The sequence below is a fragment of the Larus michahellis genome, chromosome 7 (assembly GCF_964199755.1).
Source record: "Larus michahellis chromosome 7, bLarMic1.1, whole genome shotgun sequence".
NCBI lineage: Eukaryota > Metazoa > Chordata > Aves > Charadriiformes > Laridae > Larus > Larus michahellis.
Window position 1 is genome coordinate 34,382,185 of NC_133902.1, and position 17,008 is coordinate 34,399,192.

A 17,008-nucleotide genomic window follows, 5' to 3' on the forward strand; every position below is an offset into this window, starting at 1 on the left:
ATTATTTTTTGTCGTTGATATCACAGCATCCACATGCTAGTTTTATGCGTTGTCCATCACAGTTTGGTTCAATTCCATCCTTGTTCCTCTTTCACTTCGTGGAGCGGAGCGATGCTGCCTGGCAATGCTCTGTGCTTGCACGATGAAAGAGTAGAAGCACCTCTTTCTGTCTGAGAGAAAGCAAAACTAATTAGAGGATGTATTGAAGTAAACCATTTCTTTAAAAAACTGTCATGTTTCATGGGTCTATAGTGGGTATTGTATCATTTATCTTTCCAAAATCATGTATTATTATGTGTTTAACATACGTAGTAATTACCGTCTTCTTCCAATTACAGTTCATTGCCATGAAAAAGAGGATATGATAGTTTGCCCTATGAAACAGGTTTATATGTGAAATCTGGCAGGTATGTGTATTAGAATGTGTGGTGAGTATGCAAACCAGCACAAAATGCAATTAATATCTATTACTTCTTAAATATTTTTTTATCCTGTTGGTAATGTAGTTGTATAGCCAAAACATTACTTAAAGTACATGGGTTTGTAATTGAATTTGTGACAGTTTACATAAAGGGTTATCTGCTAACTTATCTATAAAGATAAGCTTTAAAGTTTATGGAAAGATTAAGGAATCAACCACTTCTTCTCATCTGTTGGCTCATTAGTATCCTTGACTACTGTGTCTTGTCTGCTGCTTTGTTCTTTTTTTAATTGTGGGTATTGGATCATTATTGCAATGTATTTTTATTTCAGTAACAAGTTGTCTTACTATGTTTGCAGATACTTTTTGCAATTAGTCATGCTACGTACAAATAGAATCACAGAATAGTTTGGTTTGTAAAGGACCTTAAAAGTTCATCTAGTCCAAACCCCTTGCAATAAGCAGGGACATTTTCAACTACATCAGGTAGAATACTTTCTGATTGAGATGTACGTTCAAAACCTACGAAGTTCCTGTTGGGTTTTTTGTACCTTCCTGACAGAGTTTGGAATCCAGGTTCTACTTGAATCCCACATATTTAGATTCTCAGTGTAGCCAGAAGGCAGAAATTCTTGCCCGTGGAATATTAAAATAACCTGTGGATGTTGATGTATTGATAACTCGATGCAATATTTGTAAAATTGGTTCTATTCTCATTTTAATGCAGGTAGCACAACGACCTGTGGAATATGAGTGATGACAAACCCTTTTTATGCACTGCGCCTGGATGTGGCCAGGTAATGGTCTGACTTGAAGTTATTAACATTGATCAAATAAAAGTAAAACAGTGAAATGTGTTTGTAGGGGTTGAAGAAAAGGGGATATATGGTAATTGGTAGAAAGTATCTATGTTTTGCTGAAAAGCAGGTGACAGCAAGAATTCCTCACATTTTGTGTGTTTATTCAGAAAATGTTATCCATAGAAGAAAAAAATAATTAAATTATCCTTTCTGAGCTGAAAACAGTTTCATTTGTTAGCCCTGCTTTATTTTCTTTCATTAAAAGAAAATAAATAAATAAGCATCCCGATTTGTATCAGGTAACCCGTATTTCTCGGAATATTTCAATGGTAGCGGGGAGCTCATTGTGAAACTTGCTTGTCACTAATCTTCACAACTGTGGTGACTGCAAATATTTAACGCATAATTTTTATTTATGTCTATTTTTGTATATAGGAAGATGCTAACAGTATGCATGCCACAAAATATATTTCCAATTCCTGTTGTAGTTTTAATGTATTCTGTTAAATAGCATTAGTAGATATAGAGCTGAATGTGAGCAGAAAAGTATTATTGAGTATTTTAGCAGATGGTTGCTTAAAAGGAAGCTGTCTTAACCCTTTAATTTAGTAACCTGAAAAATGAATTTGCATTATCTGCTGCATGAGATGGACATCCCTACATTCTTTATATAGAATTTCTTAAACAAGCTGAATTTTTTCATTATATTATTGCACTTGGATTTTGAGTTCAAAATATTTTCATTTTTATTTTGAAAACTTAGCTTTTATGATGAATGGCAGCATTAATGTTATATTAATGGAAAGTTTTGTATTTAAAGCGGGAAAGGACTAAGACTTCTTATTATGTCTAATATGTTCAGAGACATCAAAAGTAACTGAAGAGGACTACCTTCTCCTAAGCAACATATTTGTCCCCATCCTATTTGAATCTCATTTCAATGTAAGCTCTGTCAGAAGTGTTTTGGCAACTAAATCTTATAGACCATGCATCCTGGGGCTGTGGCAATCCTTGATTCCAGTGAAGAAGAGAAGTTCATGTCCCTGAAAATGGGCAAGGCTTCTCCAGATGCCAGCTTATACCGTAGAATAGAGAGGGAGTCAGGATCTGGAGATCCTGTTCCCTCTGAAGGAGTCTGCCCATCGCATAGTGGGGACAGAAAGATGTACTTAAGTCCCTTGGTGTGATAGAACACCAAAGTTTCTGGCTTACGCTGGCACAGGGGCTGTGGAGAGCTGGGCATTTGGAACCCTTGGCAACAGAGTTCTAACCAAAAACCTGGCCTGTATCAGCTTGTCTTTCAGTGATCCTGCATTTTTAATTTCCCTCTGAGCTCGACGCATACGTGTCCTTTCTCACAGAAATATTCTGGGTGACTACTCTGAGGTCAGCAAAGCTTTACATATTGTTTTCTGAGAGATGACACTTGGTGTGTCTCAGTTACGAATATATGTGGAGTGACTTAAATTATTGAAGAATAATCAGAAACATAATTTGGGACTCCAATACTCACAAAGAAGAGTAAGAATTTGAATATTTTGTAAAATGTGTTCTCTTTAGGAAACCTGCATCTTGGGAAACACTTTTTTAGATTATCTCAATTGAAACACTAACTTTACCCACAACTACAGATGCATAGCAAATTTCAAGTTAGTAAAAGTAAGAGTATCTATTTTGCAGCACCTAGCTTGTCTGCTTACTGCTTTTTTTTTAATAGAATGTACCCCAATTTGGGGGGGAAGTATGCACAAAACTGGCATACATCTGAAAACTTGAGGTATTTTTAAAATGCTGACAGGTTTAGTTCATTCACAGCTTTTTCAGTTGTCTGACATTGTTCCAGTGTTTCCCATTCTATCTGCCACTTATTTTTATAAAGTCAGGGGCAAGAGCTATACTTTTTTGTTTTTACACTGTTAAATACAGTGAAGTCTGTGATTACAGATCAATTGTCGTTATTGTGGTAATACACGCAATACAGAAATCAAATCGTGGTAATCAATTACTAAACATTCTGAAGATCCATTAGTATAGCGAGCGGCTGTTTGCCAACGGTTGATGATGTCTGCAGTGCTCGGAAGTTTTATCTTGGATTTTTGATGAATGCAGGTACTTATACTATCATTTCCCTGGTATCATTGCTATTTAGTTAGTATGAACATTGTTTGAGTTTTATAATATTTCTGCTTGATGCTGTTGACCAAGGAACAAGATATATCTGTCTACGGGTTGTCTGTTAACGGGGTAATGTCAGTTTTATTTGTTGTAAAAATTATTTTCTGTAGAATTGCATTATTTTATTCACACTCAAAATTACAACTATTTCTTAAAACTTTCTGCTGCAGCGTTTTACCAATGAGGATCATTTGGCTGTCCATAAGCATAAACATGAGATGACACTGAAATTTGGTCCGGCTCGTAATGATAGTGTCATTGTGGCTGGTTGGTATATACATTTATAATGAGTTTATTCACTTTTCTGCTGGAATGGGCATATATTTTATGTATTTTCTGTACATAATGCATAGACTTACGTTAAGAGAAAATATGAAACGTTTTCTTCGCTATAGTTGTCTGCAATGTGTGCTTAGGCAATATTTTCATACATAATTAGCTTCTGTCAGAATTCGAAGCCAGTATTTCTCTTCAGAAGTAACTTTTACTTGGATCTGATATATAATCTAAGTATTTTTCAATTATCAATGCTTTAATAATTGATTAAATTATGTAATAAGCATTCAGTAAGAACACACACCAATAAAGGCTACATCTAACAGGATCTGTAACTGGATTAAACTGTATTTAAGTTTTAATTATTCATTGATACTACTAGTCTCAAATTTTAAAATATTACTATTCTTTAAATGGGATAGTAAAAGAAAGAAAAAAAAAATTTATTTAATTTTGGCTTAAATTCAAAATACTTCTGCCGTGTTTCCACCTCTGAATTCATGGTATACCCTTGGTCAGTTGTAACTAATTTTTTTGTTTGTCCGGGATCAGAAGTAGTCACCAATTGATGATTGATTGCATTATAAATTTTGAAGTTCTTGAATGAAGATAGCACGTGCTAATTATTCTAAAGTTATAATCAGACTGGGTTTGGGTTTGTTTGGTTTTTTTTTTTCAGTGGTGGAGCAGCCTAAATGAACTTCACAAAGGCCTTCAGACATTTTCCAAATTTAATAATAAGAAGTGGCTAATTTGTTAGGATGAGCAGATAAAAAAATAAATGTTACTCTTAAACCAGCAGTCATACATTTTAAAATTCTAAATGTGATCCTCGGCAATAAGGCAGGGGACCTGTCAAATAATCAGGTGTTTGAGAATGAAACCATGGCAGTGTCTGACTCTTTGCAGCCACATGCCAGTGTATGAACTGTTAGTCGTAAATGCCAGCTTACGTTAGTAAGGTGCACGTAATAGCACTTTACCATATTTTAAGTGCAGGTAATTTTGTGGCAAATGTGGTTAATTTTGACCTGGTAATAATTGTGAAATAACGGGAATTTATGTAGTACCAAAAACTTTATAGAAAGACTTTTCTGAAACTGCTTCATGCATAGTCACGCAGATACCAGAAGTCTTATGATTCCAGCTTGACTGTAGAAGCATCATAGGAGTCAATATGATCTTGCGTACAATATCACACTTCCTTTTAGAGTTCCACGCACTTGAAAGTCATCACTACTGTTTTCACAATATGAAAAGAAAGAAGCAAACTGGCCTCCTTGTAGGCCTTATCTTTATTTGAAAATAGAGCCTGCTTGCTCACTGAAGTGATCTGCTTTGCTAGACTCCGCACTTGAGAGTAGCTCCCTCTGGTTTCTGGACACAGAAGAAATGCTTTGATACCCTCCCAAAACTCTTCAGGGGCTTACTGGTTTGCCAGCTGCAGTTGCTTGTCTCCAGCAGGTGGAGTATGGCCTCTGGCTGGCCTCCCTGCAAGGCAGAAAGGAGCTGCTGGCAAGGCATAAGAGAGTTGTTAAGCATGTTGCCGCTTTCTGTTTGCTTTTATTCTGAAAAATATTTACGATATGTAGGTTCATAAATGGTATTTTTGAAATAAAATTGTGGGGTTTCTATACGCTTCGTTTCAGATCAGACACCAACACCGACTCGATTCTTGAAGAACTGTGAAGAAGTGGGCTTATTCAATGAATTAGCAAGTCCTTTTGAAAATGAGTTTAAAAAGGCTTCTGAAGATGACATTAAAAAAGTATGTTCAAAAACTTCTTCTCAGAGCTTCTACTTTTTTCATATCAGAGACTCCATTTAAAGAGCAAACTTTGGATTTATGTATTCCCTCCTAAGCTATATCAGTAATCACTTGCCAGCTGCTTATATTTGTTGTATGGAGAGAATACAAATCTAAGATTACTCCTCTGAAGATTAGTTTACCTGATTGATTTTACATAGTTAGCGTGGTCAATGGGACACTATGACTTCATCTGAATTTTTAAAGTATCTAGTTTATATCTGTTGAAGTTGATCGTTAGCTTTGAGTGAAATTTCATTAGGCGCTATGAATAAGCAAAAAAATAAATCTGAAAAGTAAAGAGTTTTTGCAGAAAGAAAACACATTTGTAAGAAACCCCTGTGAAAAGATGATTATGCGAACACTGATTGTTTTGATTAGTTTTAAAATACCGATGTTATTCTAAGAATCAATAGTAATGATAGGAGAGTTAAATACTGACTAAATTTAAATAAGTATCAGTAATTTGGTTAATTATATTTGCTATGTGTTGAAATCACTTTTGCCTAGACATTATTGATGCCAACCTAAATGTCAACTTTTTTAATGTACAGATTGAAATAATATAAGAAAAATTTGGACTGTATCTTTCTAGCAACTTCATGTTTTTATGAGGAACTTCCCATACATTTAAATGTGTTTTCTTCTATTTATTTCAATACTTTCCAGTCATAACTAATTAGAGGCCCAAACACTTAAACACTTCTGCAAATGAAATATTTTGTTCAATTACCCTTTGAGTAATTTTGCTGTTGGTTGATAACCTGGTTGACTTCCACAGGCAGTGATAAAAAAAATACAGTTTTTATACTCCTATATAAAGATTTTGCAGAATTAGTACCTACATTTTTTTGTTTCAGTAAAGATTTTGATAGTTGCTTGTGAATAGGATGGATTATTGAGGCTGACAAAGCCTCACCCTTGCTTTGTTACTGCAACTATACCAAATCATGATTGTTTCAATTTTTTTTTTAATTGGTGCATACTAACTGTCCTTAAAACACTACATATGGTAATGCTTATTCTGGATTTACTAATACCTTTTTCTGTGTAATTCACCACTGCCTTGGAGGAAGCTGTAGGAATTGCAAAATATTTTAAACATTTTGACAATTTCTTTAATTGATACTAGTTTTCCAAGCTGCCTTCTGTGTTTTGAGGAAAAAACAATGTCCTGCCATATCTCTGGTTGATTAGTATACATAAGCAATTGTGGCAAGGGGTGGAAAAATTACCATAATAGCACACTTTCTAGGGCATTGATGGTTTAGTTTTTTTCTGTAGTATTTCCTATTCAGATGTGGTATGAAAAGGGATTCCACTTTTAAGTCTTTCCTGCCCATTAGTAATGTATTTTGTAGGAGAACTAGGAATTAGATTGAAAAAAGCATTTGGAAGAACGTAAATAGAAGATGAGCTTTGTGGGAAGTTTCTTCCAAAAGTATTTGGGTAGCAGATAGACACGAGTATAGGCTTTCAAATCTGTAGTATTGCTTTAAGTATTTTTGTAACTTAATTTCTGTGTGGCATTTCAGATGTCCTGGTGGATTTTATCTGTGTAGTAATGTAAAACTTGTTTTTTTTCAATAATTATTTGCTGTAATAAGTCTGAAATTAATTGTCCGCAGTAGCTTTCTTAATTTGGAAATGTAGTTGGGATTTTGCGCTTTGTGGCATGTGATATAATGCTCTTAACTGTGATTTTTCAGTGTAGCACAGTCGTCCCTCAGCTATAGTCTTCCTGTGACCCTTGAGAAAGGAAAACTTGAGTGTTTTTTAATTCCGAAGAAGAAAATACTTAGTCTGACATCGGTAACACTCTTGTCTTTCAACACCAAAGATTAGTATTCATGCAGATGCTGGAAAAATAGCCTTGACTGGTAATGCATCTGCATCAAGCTCTTCTAAACGTCAACACCTCCCTGTTGTTATAAGGCTGATACTCCTCTTTAGTTGCTTACATTTTTCTTGTGTATTTTAATTTTTTTAGAGATTGAGTAATTTTGTTTTACACTGGTGCTCTTAGATGCCTCTAGATCTGTCTCCTCTGGCAACACCAATTATAAGAAATAAAATCGAAGAACCTTCCGTTGTAGAGACAACTCATCAAGATAGTCCTTTACCTCATCCTGAGTCTACTACCAATGATGAAAAGGTCAGAGCCCTTTTATTTTTATTTTTTTTCTATTTGGAGTTCATTTTTCAGGTATTTTGATGATCTGTATGTTTACTTTACATGATAGCCACACTACTTAACTGGTTGAAAAGAATTTTCATTTGCCATATTCCTGTGGGTATGTACTTAATTTGTTCAATTCCTTACTTAGCTTTGGTCACAGCAATTATTTCTTTGCCTCACACTGGCCGTCCAGTAAAGACAGAAAGAAAATCAAATTCCTGCTATGCTAGAAAGCGCTAAAGGGCCTCTTCTGTTTTATGCATTATCATTCATAAAAAAGCGAAGGAAGTTCAGTTTCTTTGATTGTTATTTTTTTAAATATCGTCAACAGTTTGAGACTCTTCATGTGCACGTCTATATGTTTATCCTATGTTTTACTATAAATTGTTTTGTAGAACAGCAAGGGATGTTCTATAAAAATGTGTAGGGACGAATGGGCTGTCTTTCAAAGCTAAGCACCATGTAATTTTGTTTCAAACTTTATACTTTTTAGGCTATAGCAGTATGTTTAAAAGTGATCTCGGGCATTTGCTTGTTTAGTGCGTACTTCAGTACTCATAGAAGACTGAGGTATTGTCTGTCACTAGAAGATGTTGCAGTCGAATCAGTTTTAGAACTATTGCTCTAAAGAAGAAATACATGGTTTAATAGTAATGATAACTTTGATAGTGACTTGCAGTGTTTTCATCACATAGAATTCTCTTGAAGAACACAAAACAAAGCAAAATGAATGACATGAAGTAATTATTTCTATTTCTACACCAATAAATAAAAATACTAAGAGTAGAACATAATAAGCAATACGGTTGCTCTAGTCAATCTTTTTTCTATGTGCATCTTCAGCAGGCAGTCTGCTTTTGAGGGACTTAGCTACCTTACTGCCAAGAATCAGTAGGACTCTTCAGGATCTCAGGGGAATTCAGGTTGGAAGAGACCGCAGGAAGTTCCTGGTCCAACTTCCTCCCCAAAGCAGGGGTTAGCTCTCAGATCAGACCACGTTACTCGGGGCTTTACGCAGTCTGGTCTTGAACCATCTGAGGAGGGAGGGAGGCTGCGCAGCCTCTCAGTGCAGCCTGCTCCAGTGCCAGGCTTTCCTTGTGGTGAAAGTGGGTTTTTTTTGGATCGAGTCTGAACCTCTCTGGTTTTGACTTGCACCCCTTCTCTTATCCTGCCAACAGGCACCAGTGTGAGAATAACCTGAAGTGTCTGACAGAAACTTAAGAGAGTTTCAATTCAGGTTTGTCTTTACAAAGCTTCACTGAGTTTTATTAGTTAGGAAGGACGAGTAATCATAGGTAATCAAGGCAATCACGTAGTCAAAAATAATAAAAGTAGTTTAAAGGAGTACGTGTAAAGAGCTGCTTAGATTAAGCAAATCATAGTCCAAATCTGAAGTCTTCTTTATTTCACATCTTCTTTATTTCAGAGGTTAGTTTTTTCTCTGCAGATACTTAATTCCAAGTACTCTAATTTTGGCAGGAGATAATATTAATATCTTTATACAGTAGTGGTTCAGTATCTCATTAGCATCATTACAAGTGAAAATTATATCTCAATGCTTGGCAGTACTTATAAACTTGTCTCGCTCATGATGTAATTTCAGTGTTGTCACTGTAACAGTGCTGAAGTGAAAAGCTGCTGCTGCTCAATGCTGTTCTGATGTTTGATTGTAGAGCCAAGCTGAGCAAGGATGAGGGTGCTGCTTGGAGGGTGCTGCTGCTGAATGTGGCCTGCAGAAGTTGAGAAATGTGAGCAGAGTGTTGCTGTTTTCTCAGTTAGATTTTTATATTCTCCATCTATAGCTGTATTGAAGGAGGGAACGTGGTTTTGGTTTGGTTTTTTTTCAGGACATAGCTGTTTTTAAAATATATATGCTGCTGTAACCATTTCACTGGCTGAATGTATTTTAGTAGCCTTAAATGATTACAGCCTGTTAATGTATGTGCAAGACAGTTCTAATTTTCCTTGTAGTTGTCAAAGGAATTTCTTAGAGACTCTTTAAAAATATTATGCTTAATTCTTTCCTAGTTTTCCGAGAGTTTCTTAAGTTCTATTAGGCTTCAGTAAGAGTTGATATTCTGCTTTGAATAGACCAAGGCACCATTATAAGTATATCAAGGCTTTAAGCCTTAAAATAATAAGCAAATGAAACCTAATTTATTCTCTGAGAGCTTTCAAACTCATTCTAGTTGCAGATTAATAGTACTTTGAAGAGCGAACCTCAACAGTTTCACAAGTTGCTTAGTTGTTGTCAGATAGCTAATTGCCTAACTTAATTATTTTTAAATGAATTGTTTTCTTACAGTAATAATCAATTACAGTATTAGTTCTGGCCATCTATGTTTCTTGTAAAAAGAGTTCTGTGTATTCATTGGTGGCATTAGGAAATCATTACGTGATACCTGCAAATAAGCATCTCTGAAAACACTTCTTAAGTAAAATAACTATCTTCTTCTGTAAAATATTTTCCGTATCAGTGGTTTTTAGTTTCAAGAATAAAAGAGTTGGGGAGGTCCTTTCAATAAGTCTCTAATATCTTTGAATAGCCTTAAACTTCTTTCTTGTAAAGGTAAGATCACTTTGATTTAATCTCATGATTGCAAATTCATCTCTGTTTTTCTTGTTCTTTAGCAGAATATATTTACAAACTATTTCAGACAAAATTTATACTTCATTAGTGCAATGCTTTGATGACCAATTAGTACCTTCTATCAGACTGCTGTGCCTATGGTTTTGTTTTTATATGCTAATAAAATGTCAGTTTCCTTTAGATCCTTGAATCTGCAGCTTGTATTATTGCCACATTGCTGCAGTAACTAGCACATGCGTGTATTTTCCAGGGTGTAGCATAAAGCAAGTTAGTGCAGAGAGTAAAGAGGAAGCTGAAAATACTTTGTTTTCAACTGTATAAACACACTTGTCGCTAGGTGTGTTATTCCTTCAATGGTTGAGGATCGTTTCTGATCTTTTAAACAGAGCACAAATGGTGTCTTTAATAACACACAAATAACTGTGTGCATGGGAAGTTTCTATTTTCAGAATGTTACAGATTTACTTCAAATTTTTGTACATTAATCTTCTGACCGTTGCTGAAATCTGGTTTCCATTGAGCGCTTTCTCTAAAAGTTGTGAATTGCCTTTTTCTTAGTAGGGGGTCAAGCCAGGGAGAGACCCAGTTTTACAGTCAGTATTTATTTGAACACCGGTTAATTAAGCTGCTGTTATTAATAGCCAATAAGTATTCTCAGAATGCCATAGCTTACTCGTACATGGCTGCAACAACAGTTGGGAGGCCAGTCCCAGCTGCCTGCTCAGAGGTGGACAGTTGTACTGACATCCCAGTGACTTCTAGGGAGGTGTTCGCAACGTGTTTGAGGGCAGGTTGGATGGGGCTTGAGCAACCTGATCTAGTGAAAGATGTCCCTACCCATGGCAGAAGGGTTGGACTTAGGTGATCTTTAAAGGTCGCTTCCAACTCCAGCCATTCTATGGGGGTCCTTCAAGGGGTCCATTCTTTCATCAAGTGTATATATAATCTGTTAGTTTTCGTTCGCATGTAGCAGCCCTGTGGTTTTGGATGTTGTCTGGAATGTAGAGCATGTTCATGCTAGCATAGAGATTCAGCTGGTGTTGTGAGTTTATGATTTGTTGCAAATTTGACAGGGACAGTTTTCTCTGGAGCTTATCCATTCTCAGGAGCGCTTCTCTTCTTGGCCTGCTGTATTTTGGTAGCTATTTTTCCATCCACATGCACAGGTACTTACAGAAGCCATACAAACTTACACAAACCCATACAGAAGGGGCTGTTATGGCATTGTTGTTGAGAAGGTGTGAATATCTGGTTAGTTTAGATTTTTATTTTAAAGCTATATATATGGCTTCATGGCTGCTGTTAGTCGGCTGTCTTTTCCCTCCTTTTTATGGAAATTAGAATTACTTTGCCATGGCTATTTATTCTGTGGTGTTCATGTATCTAAGTTTATATTTACGCATATACTTTATATGTGGTTGCCGTGTATGAAGATGTTTCATATAAAAGGAAGAACAAGAAAAAGAGCTTACATGTCTGTTGGCTGTTAGGGGCAAACATGGGTGTTCCTGTGTTGGATCCCTACCATGGGAATGGACTTTCTGGTGGCTCCTTGCTCACAGTAACGAGACACGTAAAAGTGGCAAACAGCAGGCAGGAAAGAGTGAAGCTGAAACCAGTGAAGAATGACACAATATTAGTTCCTGAATTGACCATTGCCAAAAGATTATCAGGGCAAGTATTCTCCCCTTATGCCTTCCTCTAATTTCACACAGTCAAGCAGTTCAGCCTGCTTTATGTTTTCCCTATGGCTCTTCTCACTGAGTAAGATGTGTGTAGCTGTTATACCAAATTCCTTATTTGCAAAGGAGTGTTGAATCCTCTCCTAAGAATATATACTAGTCAACTCTTCCCATTTTTTTGTCCTGTTTCTGCAATTCCATACTGGATGTTTTCTTCTTTTGAGTGAATGCTGATCTGTAATTCTAGGTACTGTGCTCAAACATTACAACACTTATAAATACACCAGATTGGTACTAAAGAAAAAATTCTTGCTTTCTTTAATACAGCTCACTATTGTTCTCCAAAAACTCTCATCCACTGTAAATAATCTTTTAGGTCCCTTGGGGAAAAGCCTGAATGAATTAATGAAACCCTCATGATCAATTTAGCCTCTGAGCTTTTGAAGGGAGAAAATTTCATCATCTAAAGTCCTTTCTTTTTTAAAGCCCACTTAGAGTTCTATGAAGTGCTCAGAGGAGCACACACATTTTGCATTGGATGTATAAGACGACGACTGTCTTACTACTTAAAGCTTTGTGGATTAATTTTAGAAACTTAAGCTTAATACAGAGCCTATATGACACAAGTATGAGATGTTCTCTTTGCGTTATGAAGTGGAGCAACTTAAAGTCTGCTGGTTTTAAGAGGTACTTTCATGTGCCATTGATTGCAGTAGCTACTGTCAAAAGAATAAATAACTTGGAAAAATGCCGTCTGAAGCTAAATCCTCTCTGAAGCCTGACAATATCAAGGGTTTCCTGGGAGGGAACACGTTGGTTACAGTAAGGAATTTCTAGGTTTTCAGAAACAACAAATTCAAGTACTAATTGATAACGTACTTTACCTGATTGCTAAGCTAAGAACTGTAGTCAGTTCTGTCTACTACTTACTTGCAACTAAGGAAATATAATTTCTGTGTTCAAATAATTTCTTCTGCTTTAGGATATGCATGTATTTTGCAAAGCTATGAATGTAACACTCCAAGTATTTTTAACTTAGTAGCACTTTAGTTAAGAGAAGTACATGGGTAAGGGATAAAGGCTTAAAAAAAAAAGACAGGTTTTTTTGTTCCTGTTTTACTGAACCATAAAACTCTTGTTTCGCTTGTTTAAGTCTGGAACAATGGCCTGAAACTGAAATGTACATAAGGACACCATAAAATGTTTTCCTTATTCAGAGTGTGGGTAGACATGATGGTGCTGATAGCACCATGTGTTTCTTGGCAAAAAAATTAATGTTAATACCTGATGAAACATGAATTATAAGTAATAGTAGCCTTAGCATAAATTGGTCCAGGGTTTGTCATAAAACTTAAAATCACTGTCGTTGGAACAGTTTCACTTTGATGGTTTAAATGATTTATCCAAAGGGTTTTTTTTAATGCTTTTAATTGTATAACTGACTCTACTTGCATAATAATATAGAAATTCCGATTTGTTCCATCAAACTGTGTTCATTTAACAGTTGGAATTAATGCTCTATACTTGTATTTTACAAACTGATTAGTCTTTCTTTTTCCTCAGGAAGTGTCACTGCAGCAGACAGCACAGCCTACATCAACAATAGTTCGTCCAGCATCGCTACAGGTTCCTAATGTACTGCTTACGAGTTCCGACTCAAGTGTTATTATTCAGCAGGCAATACCATCACCAACATCTAGTACTGTTATTACCCAGGCTCCATCCTCTAACAGACCAATAGTGTAAGTTACATAAATCTTAGTAAAATGTTTTCGTACGGAATTTGAAAATATTTTGTTTTGTTTACTTTCAGTTACTGTTTCTGCAGTTAATGTACAAATTTGAGATGCTTTGGTGTAATGTGGTGCTTTACTACATATGAAACATACAACTGTCACTACATGTGAAATATAATTCCATGTTCTCCACATCACTAAGTTCATGTTTTTGATCTCCAAATAAATGCTACATTACAACTGTAAACAAACCAATTTAAAAATAATGTGTAAACTTGTTCTCTTCTCTGGATAAGTTTTCTTTTATATAGTTCATTCCTTTTTCAGTCCAGTTCCAGGTCCTTTTCCTCTGCTGTTACATCTTCCTAATGGACAAACCATGCCTGTTGCTATTCCTGCATCTATCACAAATTCTAATGTGCATGTCCCTGCTGCAGTTCCAGTAAGTAAGCATGATGCTATATTAATTTGAAAGTGGAGCAGATGTGCATAAGTGCAGCATAGAACATAGTTTTAAGCAGCTTGATAGCTGTTTTGGCTTCAGAGGGTAGTGCTGTCATATGCTCTCTATTATGATAACATACTCAGGTTTTCTTCATTTTTATACTTTATCTGGTCAGCTTGTTAGACCTGTCACCATGGTGCCTAGTATCCCAGGAATCCCAGGGCCTTCCTCCCCACAGCCAGTGCAGTCTGAGGCTAAATTGGTAAGTGAAAAACTCCATTATTCCTCAAGAAGAATAACTTGAGAAATTAATTAAATTCTCTTGCTTTTTAAAACAGCTTTAGTTATCTTTTGTTAGTCTAAATTCTGCAAGTACAAATTTAATAAAAGTAGAAAAATAACAGGTGCGTTTATTTTACAGTGATTTCAAATTCCAGCCTATGTTCTGTTGTTAATGGTAATTTTGATCTTATTTTCAGTCATTCTTTTAAATGAACTAGGTTTTTAACTAAACTCCTTCTTGGTCCTTGTATTGGAGGATAGGAAATGTTAGCTGGAAGAGAGACAAGATTATTAGCATGGTAACAGTGAACATTACCTTCAGAGAAGCAAAATATGTTTCCTCACAAACGATATGATACTCCTTCAAAAAACTAGGGAAATAAAAAGGGTTTTTTTAATGATGTTTCAGAATCTCAACTGAGTATGGGCCATTTGGCAAGAGGTTTGTAATTAGATATGTGTTACTGACATACTTAAGAAATTGTTGTGTGTGGAGGTTGTTTCGGTTGTGTCAGAGCAGTTTGGGGGTTTGGGGATTATATGGGAAAAACATGAGTAAAACAAGCATAAGAAAGTTTATTTTGGTTTTGTGTTTTTTTTTTTTTAATATTAGGGATCCAGTTATGGTGGTAGTTTGAATTAATCGTCAATTTCTTGAAAATATTTCTGCAACATTAGGTAGTTCATTCTCTGTTTTTCCTGTCTGGTTCATTTGTTCCAAGTGTTCTAAAATAATAGAAAATCTATTATTAAACAATAATTAACTCATTTATGTATTTACAAGATGCCTCTGTAAACAGTACATGTCTTGTGAAGCAGTGTTCCTCTTCTGACTCTTTGTGCTAAAAAAGAATCAGGAAAAATAGATAAAATATATTTTTGTACATCAGTATTGGTAAGCGGGAAGACGTCCATAACATCCTTTGTTATCTCCTTTCTCTTGACCTAAACCTGTGGGCTTTCTTTCCTTACCCATTTGCTCTCCTCAAACCACAATATGAACAACAGTGAGTTTGGGAATACAAATTATTCTGCTGTCTGGAGTAATGGCATTCCAGTATAGTGGGCACACTATTAAGCGTATTGCTGAGAGATTTGCTTTTACAAAGCTTTAAAGGGGGGAAAGAAATACATGTATGTGGTGAAGACTTTGATGTCACGTTGGAACAAGCAGTCAGTCAGATGCGAAGAAAAACAAAGATCATTAGACTTAAAATTTAACAGTCTCATTAGGCTTCTCGTTAGAATTTAGCAAATATATGCACTTCAGTGATTGCTTATTTATTTTTTTAAGTGAGACTGTAAAAAGGGTGTTTGCAGTATTTCTTCTTTCCTTTCTTGTCGCTTAATATAAAGCATGAACAGAATTCAAGAATATCAGAATTATGTATATTTCTTATGCTCATTTACTTTTATATAGTGCCTATTCACAAAAATAAAAAACTTAATTTCTTATCACTGCCAAAGTAAAAGCAATTTAATGAGAAACTTCATGTTTATGTAGAAAAGCTTCCGGCAGGAAGACTAACTCACTAGGCCGTGTGATGCATTGTTGGCAGATATATGATGGCTTATCAACTGTAAAGTTCCATTTAATTTTTAAAATTTAAGTCTTTGTGATGCCAAATCCTTTCTTTTTCATGTATCTCTTGAAAATAATTTTATTTGCTACATACTAAATTCTGCAAAGGTATGGTAATCAGGTTTATTTTTCACGTGTGTTCCTGGTAAAGCCAACAGAAGACTTAATATTTAGTTTTACAGCTACTTGTTTGCTTTTTATTTCATTAATAGTTCACATTTAAAGTTGAAATATAAGTGATTACACTGGAATTTAGTAAGTGAATAGTGTATATGTAATCACAGCATGTTTCATCTAGTAACAGTGTGCTGCGATTTGTGGATTTATTGGTATGTTTAAGTTAGCAGAACACTGGGAACGCTTTCTGGTCCTTTTGCCCACCATAGCCATGTTTCTGCTTCATGTTGGGGTGAAGTCTGGCAGCCCAGGATTCTTAGTGTCTTTTGGTCAGAAACCTGGATGAAAGGACGAAGCTGTGATGTTCCCCTCTCAACAACGAAGGCCTAGAGATCTCTGGAATTTTCTTGGCTGTTGCTTTATTTTATTTGTTATTTATTATTTGGAGAATTTTTTTGTTGATCTTTATAGACAGATCTTGCAGTCTAATGGATCTTTTCATGCTGCATTATAAAATGTAGAAATAAGAATGTGTAGCAAGTGTAAAAAAACATGCTCAAATAGTTTCCTAACACTGCAGCTATACCCCAGATATTAAAGGAAATTCGGTAGTGGATGGGATGCAAAATTCGGAAAGTTAATGTGTTTTTCTGTTTCTCCAAAGGGTTTTGTCATGTATGCTTTTGGCTATCTGAATCTTTCTTTTAGTCAAAGACCGTGTTTTCCTAATATGGTATTTTGCGTTTTCTGTTGTCATATGTATGACAATACTATTGCAAGGTATTCTTCATTGACGCAGATCTACCTGTTTCAGAGGTTGAGTATAATTCTTGAACTGTTGGCAGTAACTTTGTCACTTTAAGATGCAATATCCCCAAATTGCTGAATTGTTATCAGATACAGATCTGTCCTGTGT

The 17,008-nt window shown here is 35.5% G+C and overlaps 1 protein-coding gene across 13 annotated transcripts in view; it reads left to right on the forward strand.

Annotated features, from left to right (window-relative positions):
* Nucleotides 1-17,008, forward strand: part of ATF2 (activating transcription factor 2) — a 50,298-nt gene that overhangs the window by 9,378 nt on the left and 23,912 nt on the right. For 4 of the 13 annotated variants that reach the window (XM_074593768.1, XM_074593769.1, XM_074593770.1 and 1 more), the window contains 8 exons: nt 339-407; nt 1,149-1,218; nt 3,567-3,663; nt 5,322-5,440; nt 7,506-7,634; nt 13,494-13,672; nt 13,994-14,108; nt 14,287-14,373. In XM_074593768.1, the coding sequence (XP_074449869.1) occupies nt 1,171-1,218; nt 3,567-3,663; nt 5,322-5,440; nt 7,506-7,634; nt 13,494-13,672; nt 13,994-14,108; nt 14,287-14,373 (774 nt within the window). In that variant the 5' untranslated portion in view covers nt 339-407; nt 1,149-1,170. Of the gene's footprint in view, nt 1-338; nt 408-1,148; nt 1,219-2,513; nt 2,608-3,566; nt 3,664-5,321; nt 5,441-7,469; nt 7,635-13,493; nt 13,673-13,993; nt 14,109-14,286; nt 14,374-17,008 lie in introns of those variants that run through there. The other 9 variants (XM_074593773.1, XM_074593774.1, XM_074593775.1 and 6 more) reach the window with 5 other exon arrangements.